We start from the raw sequence: 21,541 nt of genomic DNA, 5'->3' as shown, positions 1-21,541 counted from the left end.
CCACATCCCTAGTTGGCTCCTGGACTTGTGTCCACTTCCAAGGTGACTGTAAGCCCTTGAAGTGAGGGTGAGGCTCGCACTTTGTATCCCTGCCTGCGTTTGGACAGGACAGCACACACTGGGACAGGGGAGGGACGTGGGCTTTGGATTCAGAGGACCCGAACCTGGATCCCGGCTCCATGACGTAAAATCTGTGTGACTTTGAATCAGACGATGATGCTGTGACCGTGGTGGCCGAAGTCAGTCATTCCTCGAGTCTTGTCTGTGCAGTAAGGGGAACGGTAGTGTGTGCTGCGCTGTGCCGACGGTGGAGTGAGATCACGTGTGTGAACAGTTTGGTGGCGTGGAAAGTGCCGTGAAGGCGCTGCAGTCTGGGGCCTCGAGCTGAGAACAGGTAAGGCCCGGGCTCGTGTACTGTGTCAGTGCGCAACCTGTGCCAAGGACAGGAACTCAGCCAAACTGCTTCTTTGTGGGCTGGCTTTAAGAGCAGCCGGATCCAGGGCCTCCGTCTCCCGGGCCCACGTCCCTCACATCTGCTTCTCGGGCTGCGGACCCCCGCCAGACTGCAGCGCGGCCCGGGGCTCCTCGATTCAGCTTGTTTTCTGCCGAGTCAGCGCCCCTCGCGGAAGGAGAGACCTTTCCCTGGGGTCCCAGCAGAAGACATGGAGAAACTGAGTGGCCAGGCCTGGGCCCCGTGCTCAGGCCTGGCGCTGGGGCTGGGCCTCCTGCCGCTTCAGCAGAGGGCCTGAGCCGGGGAGGACATGACCCAGAGGAGAAGAGACTGTGTGACCAGTCGGCTGAGAGGCTGCCGGGTCTCCCGTGGGTCTCCAAACCCCTCAAAGTAAGAGCTGCTCCTAGGCCCTCCTCGGCCTAGCAGACCCACCAGTCTTCATTACAAACCAAGCATTTGGCCATTTTTCTTGCTTTGGAAATTGTTGATAAAAACTGTCCTATTTAGTTGAGACATTGCAAAAGTTATACAGGAAAAATAAACAAATCTGAGGAACGGGCCTGTTGTGGCCTGGAGGGACATCAAAGCTTGGCCCGTCACCAAGCTCCGCTCTGCGGCGGTGCTTCCTGGCCACTAACAGGTCTGCAGACCCACAGCCAGAAACCAGCTCAGAATGGCTCTGGTGATGGGACTGGTTTGGGAGAGGCCGGTCTGTGCTCAGGCCCTCGCCCTTGCCTAGCGCATTCGGCCTGTCCCTGGCTCTGCAGCTGCCTCTGCCCGGGATCCACCTCACACCCTTGTCCTCAGCATCCGGCTCACCTGTCCTGTCTCCCAGTGAATCGCTCACAAGACCCTCCGGGGCCCAGGGAGCCCAGCCCGAGAAACCACAGGTCACGCCCAATTTCAGGCTGGGCCACTCCGGAACAGGGCCCAGTGTGGTCCCTGTGGTTTAGGGCAGTGGGACTGCAGGAGTGGGGACTAAGGTTGGAATCCTTTGATGGGAGAGGTGGGCAGGGCGGTCCTTGCCCACTGGCTTTGGCAGTGGCCCTGAAAACTGCTTTCAGATCCCTGACATAGCAGTGGGAGACCCCTGCCTGGTCCTGATGGATTCTTACTACATAAAAAATAGCCCAAGCGTTATCACGCTGACATCTTAGTAGGTGATAATTTTTATCATAAAGTGTTTATATTTACTATGAAGTGAATTTTCTTTTCCCAATTTTGGGAAGCAGCACAGGAAGAAGAAAATGAAAGTCTCCCGTGACCCCCGGCACGAGTGTTGTAAGGTAGCAGCTGACGCGCTGCAGCCGTCCTCAGGGCTTTTTGTGGCCGCTCACCGCATTCGAATTCTCGCAGCAATGCCCTGCGGTCTGATGGGGACGCTGTTACCCCACCCCAGTTCTGGAACAGGAGCCAGGTCTGGGGTGGAGTGTGTGACAAGGACACCTACCTGCAGGGTGCTGATGTAAGGCCTGGTTAAGTGTCCCCCACGAGGTGACCGAGTGCTAGGCAGGTGCTAGTGTGGGCACCGCCACAGGTGCGGGGGGAGTGGTGTCCGGTCCACCCGTCGATGGCCACCCATGGCACAGCCAGTGATGGGGTCTTGCCTGCCTGTCGAGCCTCAGGGTCTCTCGTGAGGCCATTGTGCCTGCACCTGGGCCCTGTAGCTTGGCTCTTCAGCCCTGTGCCTGCATCACCGGCTCTGCTCTCCCGCCCCAGACCTGCCCGGATGTGTTGAATTACACGAATACACGAGAGTCTGGGAGCGGTTGGCTCAGCGCCAGCTCCCCATCCCCCCCGTGCCCACAACTGGTCTCAGCTATGGAACCCCTGCCGTGATCACTGTCCTGGGGACAGTCTCGGGGGGACCTCAGAGTCTCGGGAGAAGGTGCTGTGAGTGGTCAGTTATGGCCCGCTTGTTGGGCGCCTTCTGTGCGTCAGGCTCTGCACGGCGCTCCGAGAGCTCCACCGCTGAGGGACTGGGGCTGCGCGGGTGGAGCTGTGGGGCTTTGCTCTGGCCACACAGCAGGCCAGTGGGGGGAGACCTGGTGTGGGAAGCCAGAACCAAGCAAGGGGCCAGAGACCAGGTCAAGACCACGGCACACACATGTTTCTTTTAACCCAAGTCCCTTTTTAAGGGGCCTTTTGGAAATAGCGTAAAGGCCACAGAAAGGTGCTCCTTGAGGGGTTTTACTTTGCGTGACTCGAGGAACCGAAACGCAGGAGGGGAAAACGAGAGGAAAAAGACCAACCACTGCTGCCTCCCTTGTGGACGTCTCTGGCCCCGACCCAGATGGGTTCTTCTCTTTAAGAACCGCTCCGGAAACAGCTGGTGACAGACTCCGCGTACTTTCAGACTTTCTGTTTTCGTTGTTGCCAGAAAAATAATCAGCTCTCTGTCTCAAGTGCTTGATAAAGTGGCCCAGACACCAGCTGTAACTTAAAACAGTATCTGGCTTAGTTGCTTTTAGCAAACAGATGGGGTGGCCTTCTGGGCCAAGCGCAGCGCCCCTGTCTGGGGACGGCTGCTCCCGGCCTCATCCGTGTCACATTCCGTCTTTCCGTGTGCTCCTTCAGTCTTGTGGGTGTGTTTCCAGAGGCTTGGGCTTAGGGTTGAGAAGAGCGATTCCGGGCTGGACGTTCATTGCTCTGGTGGCGCCCAGCCCTCCTGGAGCGGAGTGTGGTCGGGAAGCTCAGTGTGGAAGGAGGAGCAGCGCCTCTTCCCCCTCTGGAGGCAACATCTTAACTTTTTAGCTGATTGTTTTCACTTAAGTTCATTAGGCACTTTTCGTTTCTCTCTGTTTTAGAAATTCCCTGTGGCCTTCCTCCTAAGGCAGTCAAGCATCCCCCCCTCCCCACCTGCCCTCAGCTGTCGCGGGCAGTCCTCCAGGAACGCTCTGCAGCGAGGAGGACCCAGTGCCGGCGCTCACGGCCGACGGGGAGACGGGCTCCTGAAGGCTGGAGCGGGGGTCTCTGTTAGATCCGAGGGAGGACTGGCTGGCCCCCGCCCGCCGCAGCTCTGCCGGCCTCTGTGTCCACGCTGGTTCCCTCTCCGCCCTCTCCCACGGGCCCTGCTCCTGCCTTTAGTGACCACTATTCGCGGGGACCAGTGACCTTTAGAAACCATATCACTCCCGCACCTAAACAGCTGCTGCTGGTCTGTCACCAGCGGAGTGAAGTCCAAGCCCCCTGGTGCCCTTTGAGGGTCCACGGGACTCAGCCCCATCCAGTCGCCTGCCCTTGACGTGTGTGTCCGCCGTGCAGACGTGTCCCTCGGGCCTCTGCCCGCTGTGTCCTCTGCTGAGAGCACACCCGCCTCCCTCTCCATGGCCTTCCTGCCTCTCCTGTCAGGGGGTCAGCCCCCCGCCCAGCGCTCTGTCCCAGCGTCCGCTCCCCACGTGGCTTTCATCTCGGTGTGGAGACGTCTGTCTCGGACTGGGATGTGAACTCCGTGAGGATGGGCCTCACTTGCTGCGACGAGCTGCTAAGCCCTCTTAGAGCAGGCTGGGCCCGTGGGGCCCCCGTGACCAGGTGCGCCCCGGGCGCGTCCCTGCTGCTGAGGCCGCCGTTGGGGCTGGCCCGCTGCTCTGGCCCTCGGGGGCCGGGAGCGCAAATCCTTCGTGCGCCTCCTGGGCCGGGCGCCCTGCCATAGTGACGGGTTTCTCGCCGCCCCAGTGCGGAGGTGGGGGGCAGAGACGTGAGCACATTTTAGCCCTGTTGTTGTTTAATAAAGAATTCGGTCTTTGTCCTGGGTTCCTGGGACAGAGCTTCTAAAACCCTTGGGATTTCCAGTGGTAGGAGTGTCTTTGCCATTCACGGGGGCCCCTGGCCTCCACCTGAGTTTATGCGAGAGGAAGACCAAGGAGCAGCCATGTGACTGGAGTGCTGGGGCTTTGGGCCAAGACACCGACCTGGTCTCTTGACCTCTGAGGAGGGCCGAGGGGGTGGATCGAGGACAGTCTCACGGCCAGTGGTTCAGTCAGTCGTGCCTCAGTAATGAAACCCCAATAAAAACTGGACACTGGGGCCCAGTGGCCCTTCCTGGTTGGGAAAGGGACTGGCGTGCCAGGAGGGTGACGTGCCCTGGCTCCTCGGGGCTGGTGTGCGCAGTGCCCTCCCAGAGCTTGCCCCGAGTGGCTCTTCCTTTGGCTGGTCCTGATTGTGCCCTTTACAGTGAAAGTATGATCATAAGTATAGTACTTTCCTGCTTTCTGTGAGTTGCTCCGGTGAAAAATCCAACCTGAGGGGTGTGGTGTGGAGCCCTCGCATTTGCAGCCAGTTGATCAAAAATCCACCTGGCCTGGGGACCCCAGAGCTCGCAGCTGGTGTCTGAAGTGAGGGCAGTCTTCTTGGGGACCTGGCCCTTGATTTGTGCAACTCACTCTTTACAATACGTATTACCAACTACTTTCCAAAGTTTATGTACAAGATGACACTTTTTATTAACTGTGAGAATGGAAGTCTGGCTTCGGGGCATCTTGCTATCCTCATTTATAAAGAGGGAACTTCAATAGCAACAGCACAGGGCCATTGTGCAGTCGCTTACAGAGCTTAGACCAGAGCCTGGCCCACTGACAGTAGCCAGAAGTGCCAATGCCGTGTGCACGTGTGTGCACGTGCGCTCGTGGGCATGTTGTGGAGAAATCAGAAAATAACAACTGAAATGAGGAAGAAATGGTTTCAAGAGCTACCGCCCAACCAAAGACATCAAAACAGGGTTATATTTTGTATTTTGAAAGCCTCATTCTTTTAATAGGTTAGTGTATCCCTTTACGCTTATTATTATTACTATATGTCATCGTGTTCTATTTTTTAAAGACATCTTCTCTGCTCCTTTTCTCTATTCTTTATTTCTGTCGTTTTCTACGTGAGCTTCTTTCCCTCACCCTTTTGGTTTGCATACATCTACCGCTTATTTTGCTTTGGAGCTAGTACTGGTTCAGCCAGTACTCACTTTTAAATCTCTAATAAACATACCGAGTTTGGGTTTCTCAAGCTGCTGCCTTGAGGAGTGAAGCCGCGCCGGGACGTCCTCCTGTCCTGTCTTTGATTGTTCTGTCTCACAGTCTTTTTGTGGGCAGTTTTAGTGAAGTCATTAGTGGTAACCATCTCTTCTTTCAAGAATTATAAGAAATGCAGTCGGTGTGAATAGGCAGGTATTTTTAATGAAACAATAAACATCCAGTTCTTCGGACTTGGTCCAGTGGTCTCCACGTGTCCCGGCCTCCTCACCCCACGTCCCGGCCTGGAGTCGTCTCTTTGTCACTAGAGCCTGTCTCCAAGGAGATTTGTGTTTGTTTATTGGTTCGAATGAACAATTTCAAACATGCCCAAGATGGAGAGAATGGACTCACGTCCCACCATGCTGACTTAACAGGCACTAAGATTTTCCCATGCTTGCTTCAAGGACCTCCCCACCTTTTCTCTGAAATATTTTAGAGTCAATTTACAAGATCTGAAGTTATTTTACCCCTAAGACTTATGTACATATCTCTAAAAAATAAACATTTCTTGTATAACTCAGTGTCTTTATCACAGCTGACAATATAATAATTCCTTGGGATCCTCTACTATTCTACTCATATTCAGAATTCCTCCAATTTTCTCAAAAAATATTCTTCAAGTATGGGTCTCCCCTCTCCCCAGCCAGGTGCTTGGCTTCAGCGAGGAGGCAGAGGTTCTGAGAGGCGCACTGGCTTCCGGGTCAGATGCTGGCGCTGGACGTGCATCCACGGCTCTCTTTCTGAGTCCCCTGCACCCGGGGCTCCGCCTAAAGCTTTTGCTCGCAGGTTTAGGGGCTGAAGCTAGGAGAAGCAGACGTGGAGGTGAGCGGCCTTGGGAAGCTTCGCCCCAGCACAGCACGTTTTCTCTAGAAGATGGAGCAAGTCGCCCGGGGAGACAAGTCCAGGCCGAGCCCCGGTTGGTGTGGTTTCCTCTTTGGTGTTGTATCTGCTCTTAAGGACCTCCCCCGGGGCAGGGGCTGGGGCAGGGAGATCACGTGGCTGCGGGGGAGCTCTGGAGGCTTGTGGAGGAGCTTGGCTCTGCTGCTCCCCTGCTGTGTGTCTGCAACTGTGAATGGACCTCTGTGAGCTTCTGCCTTTGGAAGATGGAATTACCGTGCTTCCCTTGCTGGGCTGCCATGGGGTCACGTGAGTGTGGGCGTGCGTGGCCCCAGCATGGTGCTGGGCAGGGTGGTGGTTTATAAGCGGGAGCTGATGTCACTTCTCTCTGCCAACGAGGAGAGCAGGACACTGCACCAGAGCCAGCCCCGTGCCCCCACCGCTGAAGACCTCACACTCCCCCTCCGCTGTTGTAGAAGGTGGTCTGGTGGCGATCGCCAGCCCCGCCAGGGCTCCGGAAGGACAGCGCAGAGCACTTGTCCAGGGTCCTGTCGCTCCGTTACCTGGTCTGGCGTGAGGCTCCTGTACAGGGGCCCTGGGCACAGGGGGGCACCTCATTTTCTTACAGTGTTCCCCATCATCCCGAGGTTCGGTTTGAGAGGATCGGTGCGTTGATGCAAGAGGTTGGCAGAGTTGGTTCTGAGTCGTGGGTGTGTGGGAAGACAGCCCACTCGGTCGGGGCCGGGGCTCAGGGCCTGCGGAAGCTCTGTGCCAGCGAGCATGCCCAGAATGCACAGGAGCCGTCTGCGGTCCTTTCTGAGTGACCGGAGTGAAAACTTACCTCACCTTGAGGGAAACAGGGCCCGGGCAGCCTCACCGAGCCGGACGCCGTCAGTGAGCCCCAGGGAGGAGGACGACGTGAGGACCAGTGGCTGGGTGGGCCTCACACACTGTGTCCCTCACAGGACCCGGCGTCTTCTGTTCCCTGGGTGGGCCACATGTGCTGCACTCTGGAGGAGATTGGGAACAGCTGTCCCAACTCGTTGCCGTTGAGGCAGATCTGGCCCGCAGGCCAGCAGTTGGCGCCTCTGGTCATTCTGTCCTCTTTCTCAAAGCCCGAGGTGCTTGGCCCTCACCGAGGGTCCCGAGGAACTGCGTGCTCAGTGTCCTCTGTGAGGTGCGGACAGGGGCAGCCAGGCTTCCTGCTGTGTGTGTCCTCCCGGAATGGCCCCCTCCCTCCCTCCGATTGCTAAGTTCTCTTCTGCGCTTGCTCAGCAGAAACTCCTCTTCCTTTGATGTACGTCACTGTGCGGACACATCGGTCTGTGTGTGGCTGCCCCCCCAACCCACCCCACTCCCGCCCCGACTGTGAGCTCCTTGAGGGCAGGGATGGGCCCAGGGGTGGCAGGCAGTGGTCAGAGTGGGACGGAACCAACCTTTTGTTTCCAAGCCCGGGTAGCTGCACGGACCACGGGGGCGTCCTGGGTGGGAGCAGTGGCGGGGGCGGGCCCGGGGGCCGTGCTCAGAGTCTGCACGGCGGGCCCTGCAGCTGCCCGCTCTGAACCGCGACCTGCCGGCCTCCTCGGTCCCCTCTGCCTCTGTCCAGAAAAATGTCTAACTGTGCCTTGAACTCATTTACATTTCTGGCTTCAATGGCCTCACTTGGCAGCTGAGGCCGTATGCTAATTCCACCCTTTCATGAAGGAATTCTGCTGATTTTACTTACTTTTTATGGTAGATTTCCCCCCTTTTCTTCTTTTTTCTTCCTGCTGCCCCAGTAAACAGTTTCCTGAGGCCAGTCTCTCGGGCTGTGCGACCCCGCACGCTCGGACCGTCTCTGCCCAGCGCCCGGCGGGCCTCCCCCTTCCGGCACCGTCAGCCTGGGCCAGGCAGGAAGGCCTGCCTTGGCTTCCCTGCCTCTGAGGAGGGGCTCTCTGTGGCCTCAGGTCCCTTTTCTATAAGGGCCTGTTGTGTCTGAGGCCACCGTCGCTCAGAACCACCTGAGTGCAGTTTTTCCGTTGCGGCGCCTGGGGAGCGGTGGGCTCACTTCCGTGCTGGGGGAGGGGTGTCAAGATCCGTGACCTTGGCCGAGTTTCTTCACACCTGTCTTAGCTTGTTCGTCTGTAAAGGGGACTCGCAAGGGCCCCTCCTCCCCCTCACTGGGGGTCTGCCTGGGGTCTTCCCCCGGAGGGTGCGGCCCTTAGAGCCCTCTCTGTGGGCCCTGCCCCCCCATCCTCACGGCGGGTAGTCCTGTCCTTGACACGGTCACCTCCCCTGCTCAGCTCTTCTTCCTCCCTGTCTGTTTCTGGACAGGCACACGTCCCTTTTTGGAGTGTGCGAGGACACCCCCACTGCAGAACAGCCTCCATTAATTGCTAGTGGAGGGGCCTGCCCCCAGCGCTATGTGCTCACCTGAGCTCTGGCTGAGCACCTGCTCTGTGTTACTGCATGTGGGGGCGCCTTAGGGGTCCACGTTCCAGTGGGGGAGGCTGCAGGGGCCCCAGTGCGTCACAGAACAGGGCTGTCCCAGCAGTGTGGGGACTGTGGGGACCATGGGAGGGCCGCCTCGTCCAGACTAGGGAGAGCCTGGAAAGTACCTGGGAGGTGACATCCGACTGCAGGCTGAAGTGCGAGGTGCCGGGAGAAGGGGTGATGGGAGGAGCGCTTGGGTCCTGGAAGGCGAGAGCATGGCTGACCCCACGGGGCTGACCACGGGGCCGCGGGCGCCTGTGGATGGGGCAGTGGGGAGGCGGGAGAGGCGAGGTGGGGGAGCCAGGCCCAGCCCACTGACCTTCTGCCTGCTCCTCAGTGGGGCTCCAAGTGACCCATGCTCTTCCCCATGGGATAACATGGTGCTTTAAGAAACCAGGGCTCTGGGCTGAGTGCCTGCCTCTGACTGGCTCTTCGTCTTGGGAAAGTGGTGGAACTTCTGTCTACCTCGGTGTGTTCGCCTGCAGAATGGGGGTGTGGGTAATAGCGCCTGCGTCCTAGGGCTGAGCTGAACGAGCTCATGAGCACAAAGGGTTAGAACAGCGCCCAGCTCGGGAGGAGCGCCTGTGTTTACTGTGAGGGCAGGCTCATCTCTCGGGGAGGGGCTCGGTGGGGATCACCTCTCTCTAGAGGAAATTCCAGCCTGGTGCCTCTCTCTTCCAGGAAAATCATTGTCTTAGGTTATTCTCGGACTTTCTACCTCCTGGGAGTACTTTGAGACTCGGTGTGGAAATCTATGCTTGGAACTGCAGGGAGAAGCCCCCAGGGGAGGGCAGTGTGCAGCCTGCTCGGAGCTCTCGGGGCAGCACTGCCCCCCAGCCTCTCCTCCAGGCAGACAGGGAGCAGGCCCGGCTGTACAGCGGCACGAGGCGAGGGCCTCTGTCCAGAACGTCGGGTGTGGGGCAGCTGGCACCGCCAGGAAGAGGCTGAGGCTGGGGAGGGGAGTCTTGGCCCTGGTGGCCGCAGGGGCCAGGTCTGAGCTGAGGGTTGTCTGAGCCCTAGGCACTGCAGGCTCTGGGTCCTGGTGACGCTGAAGAGCCCACCGCCCTCCTCCTCCAGGGTGAACCCCTCCTGGCGTCTCCCGTCCTCTCCCCGTCAAGGCCCAATGTGGGTCACGGGGGCAGACTGATCCCTCATGCACTTCTGACTCACAGGTGACCGCCAAAGAGGTGGGCATTTCTTCTGCTTCCTCCAGCCCCTCTTCTCAAGAAAACCCCTCCAGAGACCTCACACTGGGAGCTACAGGCTGCTTTTGGCCAGTGGATGTGTTTTGTTTGGGACACGCAGCTTAAACATTTTTTTGGAATCGCTTGTCAACATTTAAAACTTGGCAAATTTCATACAATAGTCCAGATTTTTGGCTTCTCTTGAAAAATCAGAAGATCTGGCAACTCCAGGCCCACATTCCTTCCTGGCCATGTGGGCTGGAGCTGAGGAGGAACTGCCCCCTCCAGCCGGGGCCCAGGAGTGCCCGCTGCCTCAAGTCTCACGTTCCGTCTTGTGCCAAGCCCGCCGCTTGCCTGAGGGCCCAGCAGGCCGTGCGGGCTTTCACATTTGGGGACACTGCTCCTCGCAGTCTCCACTCAGGACAGGCCTGCGTCCAGCACTGGAGCTGGTGAGAACAGCAGCGCGGTGGCCCTCCTGGGCCAGGCCTGGACTGTGCCGTCTGCCTGCATGGTCTGGAGGCCACAGTGATCCCCATTTTGCAGACAGGGACACTGAGGCTCAGCAGCCACGGCTCCTGAGCACGCAGGAGCAGGAGCTGAGGTGGGAGCCAGTGTACCTCCTGCGAAGCTGTGGGTGCGTCCCCTTCCATGTGTCCTCGTCCCCTCGCTCCTCTCTGTGGGAGGGAAGGCATGTGTGCTGCAAACCTTTTCCTTCAGAGCTCCTCTTGGGATCACAGGCTGCTGTCCTCCAGAGAAATCCTCTTTGGTGCCACTTCAAGGAGGAGGCCTGATGGAACAAAGATGGGCCTCATGGGGCAGACCCGGGCTGGCTCAGGCTCCACTGCCACCTCAATCCAGCTGCTGCAGCCATGGTGCCTCCTGGACAGACTCCCCCTCCCCTGCCCTCTCCTCTGCCCGAGTGAGCGCTTACTGCATCCTGGGCACTGTCCAGTGCTTGTCTGAGCCCAGGTTTCTCGTGCAGAGGTGAATTGTCACCGGCATCTTGGCCAGCCAGGTTCAGACCCTCAATCATTGCACCCGCTCTTCAGAACCATGAGGCCCCCCTGCTCGTTCTCACAATGGAACTCACATCGACAGGGCCTAGATTCAGTTTTAGTGAAAAACACTGACTTAAAAGTAGCATCTCCCCCAAGGCACCTTGGAAAAGCCTTGGGAGGACCTGGACTGTGGGTCCCCGTCTGCTGTGGGTCTGGGGACATCTTGGTCCAGGCGCCGCACGAGGCGCATCACACAACTTTCTAAATGGTCAGTAGTGGCCCTGTCTCCCTTCTATAGACGAAGGAAAGACACGCAGCCCGTGGCTCAGACTTGTGTTCTCCACCGTGGGGCCTAACCGGGACCTCTGCCCCGAGTCCGAGCGGACCTCGCGTGTCCAGGGGCCGCATGACAAAGATTCAGGAGCTCTCTGTCCTGGGAAGCCCTGCTATTCCTGGTTGGTCGGCCAGTCCAAACGTTTCCTGAGTCCTGCTGGGGAGAGCGCCCTGGTTCCCTTCTGAGGTTCTTGTGCCCATGGCCGCCCCACGGGGCAGAGCCCGGCCTGGGGGCGGTTGTCTGGGTCCCAGCCGGCACTGCCGGGGAAGTTTGCTGCGTGATTTACGTTCCCACGGCCACCTCTCGGCGCTTTGTCCAGAAGGAGCTGTTGCATCCATATTTGGTGATTTGTCTCTCTCCCCCCGCCCCTGCAAGGTGTCTGCCAAAACCCTGTGTAATTCCTCTCCTCTCCCAAGCTGCTACAGTCCATGAGGGCGGGGGATGATTTCGTTATTTTTGAAAAAAGATTCTTAGCAAAAGTAGAAAAGGAGGGGGGTTCACACTCACTGCATGAAATAGACAATATTTCCTGAAACAGGAGATACGAACCTCAAAGAATTTAAAATAAAGCATTCATTTTATTATTTTTTTAAAGAAGGAAAACGAGAAAAAAAAGTAGAATAGTCAGTCTTTTTATCCTAAGTACAGATGAAATTGATTAAACCTTAAAGACTGGCCTCCGCACACCCGGTTTATTAATTGAAGAATTTCCTCTTACCCAGAATGGGAAGTTCACATTAAACTGAGCTGGCCCCTGAGTGGCAGTGACACTTGAGAGCTGAACGTTTTCCACAATCCTATTTTCTCTTCAGTGCGAGAGGAAATCCTAAAATGGTTAAGGGGGGGAGGGGGCTGAGGGGCAGAGAGCAGAAACCGTGCATTTTAAGGAAGCCTTCTTTCATTTCCTTGTAAAGCATGAAATCAAATTACAGCTCATGGCCCACAATTGTTTTATTTCTACATTTCAAATTCCATTTTCTGCTCCTTTTCACCGCTCTTGAACAGAAGTTGCAGCGTTGTGCAAAGTCAGCTAAAAAGATCACCCCAGGTGGACGACGACGCCGTAACTTATAGGAGTGGGCGCGAACCCCCGGTTCCGGGAAGGAGCTGGGGGCTGCCCTCCGGCCGTCTGCCCCGAGGCGATGTGGACACCTCCCGCCGCCAGTGATGCCCACCCACCTGTGCTGCCGCCCAGCAGGCGCCGTGCACGGTGTTTACTCCACGGCCTCCGAGTGCGGGCCGGAGAGATGGGGCGGGGGGGAGATGGGGCGAGGCGGTGCCTGGCGCCCGCCAGTAAGCACTCTCGCCTGGCAGGGCCGGAGGTCGTGCGTTCCCGGTCCTCTCCAGTCCCTCAGTTTGGTGGATGAGAGAGCCTTGAGTTAGGGCCAGTGTGTCCTTTTCTGGCTTTTGCTGATTCTTCTTAACAGAGCAGGCCAGGCCCAGAGCTTCACCTCTAGTCAGCATTTGATAAAGTTGCATGGCCTTGTTTTCCTTTGTTGGTTTATTTATCTTTTCTGTTAACTTATACAAATTTAATGCATTTATTGTCATGTAAAGTTCTTTTTAACATAAATGCATTTGAGTTTAGAAAGGGACTGGATTTAAACACACGTAAGCCAATAGTAGTAGTGGCAGAAGTCATAGCCCCCACGGATGGGGACCCCGGGTAACTCCGCCTCCCTCCCTGAAGCAGGACGCAGCTGCTCTCAAGACCTCCAGCCAAGGGCTCTTTAATCACGTCTCCAGGTCTCCAGCCCCTACTTTGTGAGCCTGCCGCTCAGAAATTTCTCTTAAAAATCCACCTGAGGTCCCTCTTGCTTCCGTTGAGACCACGTCCCCTGCATTTCCATCGGGCGAAGACATCTGGTCTCACTGCTGCACTGGGGCAGCTCCCTGACCCTTCTTGCCTTGGCTGCAGGGAGCACAGGCCGCGGGCTCTGCGGACGGCACAGTCCTTGCCGACACCCTGCTCTGGGCTCGAATTCGGACTCCCACTTGCTGGCCGTGTGACTGAGGGAGAGCCTCTCCACGTGTGTCCGGGTCTGGGCTCTCCGTCTGTGAGGCGCGCAGGCCTCCTCCCTGGGCCTCTGTGAAGTCTGCATTTTTGCCTTTGATGTCTGTCATCAGAATGACCTTGGAAGAGGTTTTACCAGCGCGTCCCACCGGGGCAGGGCTGTCTGTCCCCCACTGCCCTGCGGCAGTGGTGAGGTCAGCTGTCCTGTGGGAGGCCCTGGCCTCTGTGGTGCTTGCCCTGGGCTGCCCGCCCCTCTCCCGGGTCCCTAGCCTGATTCCCTCCTCTCACCAGGGCCCTGGAGTCCGTGTGGGGCGGGCGGGCCTCGCTCCTCCGGCTCCTTCTGCTGTGGTCAGCGTTGCTATGTCAGCCCACCAGGGGAAGACCAGAGACTCAGTGTAGCTTCACTTCGCTTTTTCTTGTGCTGGTGAGGAGGGCATCTTGTTATAAGTCTGAGCTGCTTGTGTGTCTTTTCTTTGCCCTGCTTCCAGTCTGACTGCCCTGCCCGGCTGCCTGCCCGGCTGCCTGCCCGGCCGGCTCCTCCTTGAGGTAACTGCCAGCCCCTCCAGTCCTGGCTCAGGTCCCTCCTCGCACGGAGGCCCATCCTGACAGCCTGGCTAGGATGGCAGCCCGCCTGCCCCGGGCGCAGTCCCAGGCTGCCTGTCCTGCTGCTTCCCCGGGACGCTAGCGTCCTCTGCCCTCCCAGGACTCCATGCAGTGGGCCCTGCTTGCTGGGGGCCTGGCCCCTGGGGGGCGGGGTCCCCTGTCCCTGCGCTCAAGGGGAGGTGCTGTTGATACTTTCCCTTTTCATGGGACTGTCACTTTGTTGCCGACTTAAAGGAACTTTTTAAACGTTAAGGAGCCAAGAGGAGGTGCTCCGGGAGGTGCTCGGGCGTGTGCCTGGGCGCTGGTGATGCAGTTCATGCTGTTGCTACTGTTTCCCTGTTTGAGGGATTGTAGTTCTTTCTTACCAATTTAAAGAGACAGTTTTAGTGTTCGGAGGATGTCCTTTGTGTGGACGGCACGTTTTGAGCTTCTCTTCCCAGTCACCTTTGGCATTTACCACATTTCTTTTCCATGCAGAAATGCTTGATTTTTATGTTGAAATGGCCAGTCTTCCCTTTTTTCCCTTTTATTTGTCTCTGGGTTTTGTATCTTACCAAGGTGTTTTTCACCTTTAAGGTTATAAAATGTTTTTCATGTGTTTTCTTGCAGTACTTTTATGGCTTTAATGTCTATATTTGAAACGTTGATCCATTTGGAAATGATTTTTGTGTGATGTGCAGGGTGGAGATCTAAGCTGAGTTTTGTCTGGACGGGTACCCGCTGTCCGTGCATCACCTTACAGACAGGGACAGTGAGGCACAGGAAGGACGGCTGCGTACCCAGGACCCCGCGGCCAGCACCCTCTCCTCAGCTCCGCAGGTGTTGTGCTGCATCTCAGCGTCGGCTGGCTCTGACTTCTCCTCCTGTTGGTAGGGGTCCAGCACCTCTCTGCCTGCTGCCTGGTCCAGGCTGTCTGTTCCCTCATCTCTGACACGGGCTCTCTGTCGTTTCTCCTGTTCCTCCTCTGCTGACGTCACCCAGCTGTCCTCCTGGGCTCTTCCGGTGGTGCTGAGCGGCCCCGTCCCCTCCTGAGGGACGGCGCCCGGGTGTGGGGCTGTCTTGGGGGCACTGCAGGTTTGCCTCTGCACCCTGTCTGCTCCTCCACTTTCCGCCCTCGGGGCCTCTCCCACCTGCTCTTGGGGCGCCACAGGGCCTCCAGAGACTCTGGGGTGCAGGACTCTGGCCGAGGGGAAGCTGGCAACAGCAGGAGAAGGAGTTCTGTGTCAGTCCGCCCCGCGTTCTAGCCCTGCCTCTGCTGTTTACTGCTGTGTGAGCAGACCCAACTTCTCATTAAAACAGGAGAGTCTCCTCCTTGAGGCAGGCGGTGAGGGCAGGGCTGGCGCATGTCAGGCAGAATTCACAAGCTCACGTGCCTGTCAGGAGCCGGGCTGGCAGCACAGACGCCAGGGTATGGGGCAGCAGGGAGCCGTGCGGAGCCGGGCAATGGTGCGAGCTATTCTCCAGGCACAGCTGCACCTCGGCCATGTCAGACGCAGGCCGGTGTTGCCACGTCTGCCAGCTCGTAAAGATTTTTGCGTGACCCGCCTCAGATTGGAAGTGTTGGCCATGCGTTTGTACCCTTTCCAGAGCCTGCCAGTCTGCAGCCAGCCACGAGCCACCCGCACCCTGCTCCCGACAGCTTGTGCCTGTCACTTGGGTTTGACTGCTGTTTGGGGTGTCCTGCCAGTGCAGCAGCACGCTGGCTGTGCTGGGTGCTGGGTCAGTTGGCACCCACGGGACCGGGGGCACCTGCAGCTTGTCCTCCTCTGGCCCGTTCGGTGTGGCTTCTCATCCCCCCAGGCTTCGAGGCGAGTGCACCCAGGGAACATGCTGGCCCTGCCTGTGCAGATGTCCTGCCCAGGCGGCTCCCAGCTGGTCTGGTGGGGTTCGGCAGGGTGTTTGTGGGGGCCCCTTTGCCAGCCAGGCTAAGGAGGACAGTGAGGGTTTCCTGACCCTGGGGGCACGGTGCTCCAGGCTGTTGGCCAGCAGGTACCAGTGACCCCCGAGAGGGGCTCACATGTCCTGCTGGACTTGGGGGAGGGGCTGTTAGTGTTTGTGCTGCTGCTGCTGCTGCTCATCCTCTTCCTCCTCCTGCTGTAAAGGGCGGGGCCCGAGGAGAGCGGCCAGGGTGGGGGTGGGGGCCAGGCCTCCTCCCACCCCCGCCCTGGGCTGAGGACTGCCTCTTCCGGGCCTCTGACACCTGCCCTGCAGCTCCCATGCCCGCCCCCACCCCCACCCAGGGACAGGACCCTGCAGCTCCCATGCCCGCCCCCACCCCCACCCAGGGACAGGACCCTGCAGCTCCCATGCCCGCCCCCAGCCCCACCCAGAGACAGGACCCTGCAGTTACGGACGTGGGCACTGTTGCAGGAAAAAGCCGTGGGCTTGAGTTCACTTTGCTTCCACTGAGTCCTGCTCCTTGTCCTTGACTTGGTCTGTTCACCTCTCTGAGCCTTTGTTTCCTCGTCTGTGACACCACAGCTGAGGTGCAGTTAAAATGGGATGAAGGCGCATGGCACAGCGCCGTGCGTGCCCCCGGGAGTCTGCGGGCACAGGAGGAAGCCGTCCCGGCAGCCTCATCGTGGAGGCTCCTGTGTTGGAGAAGGAGCTCCCCACACCCACTCCCCGAGTCACCGCGTGTGCCCTCGCGGCCGCCCCGGCGCCTCTGCCTTACCCCTGACACAGCACGCTGAGCGCACGGGGGTCCCATGTGTTGAGAAATGGTCGTAACAACAGGAGGACGCGGCTTTCTTGGTAACAATGTATTTATATAGTTCATTGAACATTTAATGTTTGCAGTGAAGAGTATTTTTTCTTCATTTTTAAATTTGATCTTTTAAGCCTTTCTTAGGCTTCCCATAGCTTTTGATTAAAAATCAAATTGAGACTAAATGTCTGATTTTGAGGCAACTAAAATGTGTTTACAGTTTTATACTCAGTTTCTCCAGCTGGAAAGTTATTTCTGAACAATTTTTTTTATCCTCCTTCAGTCCCAGAAGGAAAGTTGTGCTCACAGATAACTTACACTTTGTTAAACGCTGACCTTTGTAAGTTTTTCTTTATTTTTATTTTTGAAATGATTAAGATATATAATCTACAGAATTGGAAATTGTAATTTTTAAAAGCACTGCGAACCTTTAACCCTGTTCCAATTACTCTGCAAGCCCTCGAAGGCCCCTGGAGTCGGCACAGTGAGATGAAAAGCCCCGGCAGACGGGGGGACATAGAGGGTCGCTTGTGCGCCGCGAGGCTTTGCCTTGTGCTCCCACCCACTCCATCCCTCTAGTCTCAGAGGGACTTCCTACCCGGGTCCGTGGGAATCGCGAAGGACACTGTTTGATTCATTCTGTGGAAATACTAGGGATTTTGAAAATGACAAGACGGGCCAGTTATGTCACTTCCTGTTGTCTGATCAAAGTTTGATGAAGAAGAAACGCAGTGACTGAGGGTTACTGCCGGGCTCGGGTGGTGCCTGGTGCCGACCCCAGTTTCCAGCGGGGCCAGTCAAGTCGCTGTGACCTCTGGTCCCCTTAGAAGTCCCCAGTGGCCGCGCCGCAGTGGATCTGCGCTGCGGCCTGGCCGATTGGAGCAGAGCTGCCTGCTTCCGGCCACAGAGGCGGCTCGTGGGGCTGGAGGGAGGCCACAGGTGGAGCTGATGCCCTGGGTCCCGTCGGCACCCATCTTTCTGGGCTGTTAGCCCCGTTTCACCCATCCCCAGGATCCCAGTGGGCATCAGAAGTGAGTGGGCAGATACGTGGAGAATCGAGCCTCCCCCTCCAGTCTCTGGGCCAGGATGGGGCGCTCACATAGTTTTGTGCACCAGTAGGAAACTGAAGCTCAGAGTCGAGAACGGACTCCTGTCCAGTGAGGAGGTGAGGAGCTATCGCCTGTGCATTCAGTCCAGCAAAGGTGGATGAAACTGTGCCCAAGCTGGGGCTTATGCCAGGTGCTGCGAATACATACTGAAAACCCGGGCCAGGGAGGGAGGGAGGGAGGGTCTGGGCGGAGAGGAGCAAGGCAAGGAGGGGTGAGCGTTCACGTGGGCGTGCCTTCGTCCCAGGGTCGAGTGGAGGGTGGGTGAGGATTGTGGGAGAGGAGATTGGCCGGGCAGGGTCCCTGTTCGGAAGGACAGGCCATATGGCACGAGGGTGAGAACAGGCACCAGAGTTAGGATCCCTTCTCTGCCACCTGTGTGCTGAGTGACCGGGTGGTCACCTAACCTCACCTGGAAGGTGGGGTCAGTCATAGTGTGGGTTATGTGGGAGGTAGCCTGGATAGTGAGAGTCACTCTTAAAATGCCCGTAAGTCACACGTGGAGGAGAGTAGCCTTGGCCATGTGGGCGCAGCTTCGCCTGCCAGGGCTGAGGGCCCAGGCCCGGTGCCGGGACCGTGCTGGGAAGGGGGCTCTCCCATCTCCAGAAGAACAGCCCACAGGCTGGCGACCAGGGCACTCCTCCTCCCACTCCCCTCAGGCGCTGTCCCATCCTGCCCCAAGACCTGCCACACAGCCCTGTGACTGGTGCCAGGTGTGTCTGTGGCAGGGGGACCCGGGGAGAGGTCACATCCTCATGGGTGGGCTGTTCTTAGGCCCTAACCCTTTAGCGCGGGGGTCAGGCACCTGGTTCCTGGTGGCCTTCGGTGCCAGTTGGCCGTGTGAGCCGGAGAAGTGACCCTGTGACCCCGAGCCTCTCTTTCCTCATCGGGCTCACTAGGCTGTGGGGACTGGTGGCCGAGCAGTGCACACAGTGCACGAGCCACAAAGAGCCCCCTCCCCCGTGCCAGGCCTGGGTCAGGAGGGAAGGTCACTCTCAGAGCAGTCTTCTGTCTCAGCACAGCGGGGCTTAGCTCTGAAAACCACTCCTGGGCGGGTGATGAGGGGAATGTTCGCATATTCCCGCAGCCCCCAAATAATGCCCACCCCCTTTTTTGGTAAAACTACTCCAAATCCCATTTAAAAGGACAGTCAGTTCGTTGGCTGACGTTAGTCTTTCTAACGTGGTTTCCCTCCTTCCCTGCTCTGTAACTGCCCACCTGCCGTGGTTCGGCTCAGGGGCGGCTGTGCATCCAGGCCCTGCGAGCAGTCTAGTGTGTGTACATAACACACGTAATGTGCACACGTGCACGCAGTGCATATACATGCACATACAGTACACGTGTGTACATATACATACACGCACAGTGCACACATGGTGCTCAGTGTTGAGGTCACTGAACCTTGGATGTGCCCCCGCCCTCCACAAAGGACAGAAAGGGCAGAGGGAGTGTGGAGACCAACCTGGCCCAGCGCGAGGTGACCAGAGCCAAATCTGGTGCTGCGTGGACACCCGGGCGGCGGGGGAGATGCCCCCTTACTCTTCCAGCGCTCCCCTCCTCTGTCTGGTCAAGGCCGTATCTCTGGCCTCCGCAAACACTGAGCTTTCTCCCACCCAGCTTTCCTAGGCTGGGCGGAAGGAGCAGTAGGACTGGGTAGCAGGGAGGCGTGGGGTTTGGGGTCAGCAGCCCAGCCACGAGCACTGTCTTCCGCGGGCCTCAGTCCCCTCGTCTCCAGGTGGGGTCACCCCCATCTCCCGGTGGTTATGAGGGTGCCGTGAAACCCCGTAGTCAAAGTGCCCCCCCCAAAAAAAACTGGTCCCGGGAGGCTGTGGTCTTTGTTCAGCTCTTTTCCTGACGGTTCGGCTGGGCTGGTCTTGCTGGACCTGGGGCGTCGGGAGCTTCCTGCACAGTCAGCTCCCCCTTTCCTCTCTGACCTGGGCCTCTCTTCTCACAGGGGCCCAGATCATTGACCTGATGATGCTGGTCATCGACGTGACCAAGGGGATGCAGACGCAGTCAGCCGAGTGCCTGGTGATCGGGCAGATCGCCTGCCAGAAGCTGGTGGTGGTGCTGAACAAAACAGACCTCCTGGCCGAGGGGAAGAGGCAGGCAGCCATTGAGAAGATGACCAGGAAGATGCAGAAGACCCTGGAGAACACCAAGTAGGTTCACTGATGAGAGCGGTCCGTGTGGATGGGAGGGCTCAGGGCGCGCCGCCCTTCGCTGACCCGGGGTGGAGGGGAGCGGACAGGGTCAGCTTCAAGCGCTGGTGAGCCGGGTCTGGCTGGCTGCAGGGGAGGGGTTCCTGGCTGCGGGGGGCACACAGGAGTGTGGCTCCGAGTGGAGGCACGGGGGCGGTGGGGGTGGTGACCTGGGAGATCTGGGACAGAAGGCCCGGCAGCCTTGCCGAGTGATAGCTCTGTGGGGACAGGTCCGGGGGGGCAGGAAGGTGGCGGTACTGCCGAAGAGGGTGCAGGGACCACAGGATGGAAAGCCGCCTGGTGCTCAGGAGCCCATGGGCCCAGCTTGTTCTGACGTGGTGGAGAAGCAAGAAGCCGCCTTGCTGGGCAGGCGGTGTCAGCAGACCTTGTGATTTGTCGGGTCCTCGCTGCATCCCGGGCCGGGCCTTCCTTCTGCACTAGAGACGGCCCTAGGGGATGCACTCCCTCCCTGTGCCCTGCAGACCTGGCAGCACCCTGCCTCCACCGCCTCTCCTTCTCTGCCTGTGGAGGGCAAGCAAGTGGAGAGTGGTTTTGTTTCCCTGTCATAAAGATTGATAGGCCTTCCCGTTTATGGTTTTCCCCAGATCTAACACCTGCAGCTCTCCCGCAGAATTCTCAAGTTGGTTAAATTAAAGCTTCAGCCCTGAGAATGGGCCAAATATGTCATAAAAGATTTCCTAGCGCCGCCTTTTGTTAGCAAAATTCATCAATCCGATAAAATCGACACATTTAGATAAGTGTTGCATAAGAATTCAGACTCTGTTATTCCCAGCAGAAGTGGATATGAGACTAAAAAGGAAGATAAAAAATTATATCTTCCTTTTAGTGAGTTGTTTGGTCTCCCTGCCATTTTGTTTACTTGTCAGAAAGGGGAGCCCGGGTCCTTGGGACTCCCGCTGGAAACCCAGCACAGTGTCGGTGCCTTTGCTGTAAACAGGACCTTCTGGAAAGGGCTTAGGATACAGTTAAGGGTAAATTAATATTAACTACTTTGCTTAGTTAAGTTTAAGGAGCATTCTCACTTACATGTTTGAATTACTATTCCTATTTTAATTTATTAGTTGGAGGTCACATCACAGCCCTTGTGACACGTCCAGAGGAGGCTGGCCCTCTCAGGGCCTTAGAAACCTCTTCTCTCCTCATTCAGCGCTGGGGGCCGGTGGAGGGCTGGGGTGAGGACAGCACTGGCGCCCTGCTGCGCTGTCCTTCGTGGGCCCCGGGCCGGGCCAGGCGAGTCGCCTTGCAGAGGGACACAAGCTGTTACCTCCTGCAGCAGAGAACTTCTTTGACTCATTTTAAGTGACTCTTTCCTTTTCTTATGGTCCCTTGCGAGCTGAATCCTTTGTAAATGCTGGTCTGAATTTGAAGGCACTTTCTCTCTAGAGAGGAGAAATTTGGGCTGCCAAACGATGTGGTACTAAAACCTGAAAGGTGTTAAAAACAATAAACTTACTTTTTTCTATCCAAAGAGCAATGGAAAGAAACTTTGGAAACGGAAGAGGTTAAAAGGAGCAGGAGGCGCCCAAAGGCTTCTCAGAGCCGCAGCTGCCAGCCTTTCCGTTTATTTCCCTCCCGTCTTTTCAGCACACATAGCATCACGCCCACCCTGT

General features: G+C 57.6%; 1 protein-coding gene and 1 long non-coding RNA gene across 4 annotated transcripts in view; one reads left to right on the top strand and one right to left on the bottom strand.

The window, feature by feature from the left end:
- EEFSEC (eukaryotic elongation factor, selenocysteine-tRNA specific) overlaps nt 1-21,541 on the top strand; it is a 146,521-nt gene that overhangs the window by 40,912 nt on the left and 84,068 nt on the right. For 2 of the 3 annotated variants that reach the window (XM_072941988.1, XM_072941990.1), the window contains exon 2: nt 19,664-19,871. In XM_072941988.1, coding sequence (XP_072798089.1) covers nt 19,664-19,871 — 208 coding nt within the window. Of the gene's footprint in view, nt 1-6,467; nt 6,601-19,663; nt 19,872-21,541 lie in introns of those variants that run through there. The other variant, XM_072941989.1, reaches the window with a different exon arrangement.
- LOC140686838 (uncharacterized) lies at nt 5,283-8,260 on the bottom strand. The gene is made up of 3 exons (XR_012060822.1): nt 8,018-8,260; nt 7,728-7,889; nt 5,283-7,301 (listed from the first exon to the last, which is right to left on the bottom strand). It is a non-coding gene; the product is annotated as an uncharacterized lncRNA (long non-coding RNA).

The sequence above is a fragment of the Vicugna pacos genome, chromosome 17 (genome assembly GCF_048564905.1).
Source record: "Vicugna pacos chromosome 17, VicPac4, whole genome shotgun sequence".
Lineage (NCBI taxonomy): Eukaryota > Metazoa > Chordata > Mammalia > Artiodactyla > Camelidae > Vicugna > Vicugna pacos.
The sequence above is the reverse complement of the archived record's forward strand: the minus strand, read 5'-3'. Positions and strand labels throughout refer to the sequence as shown.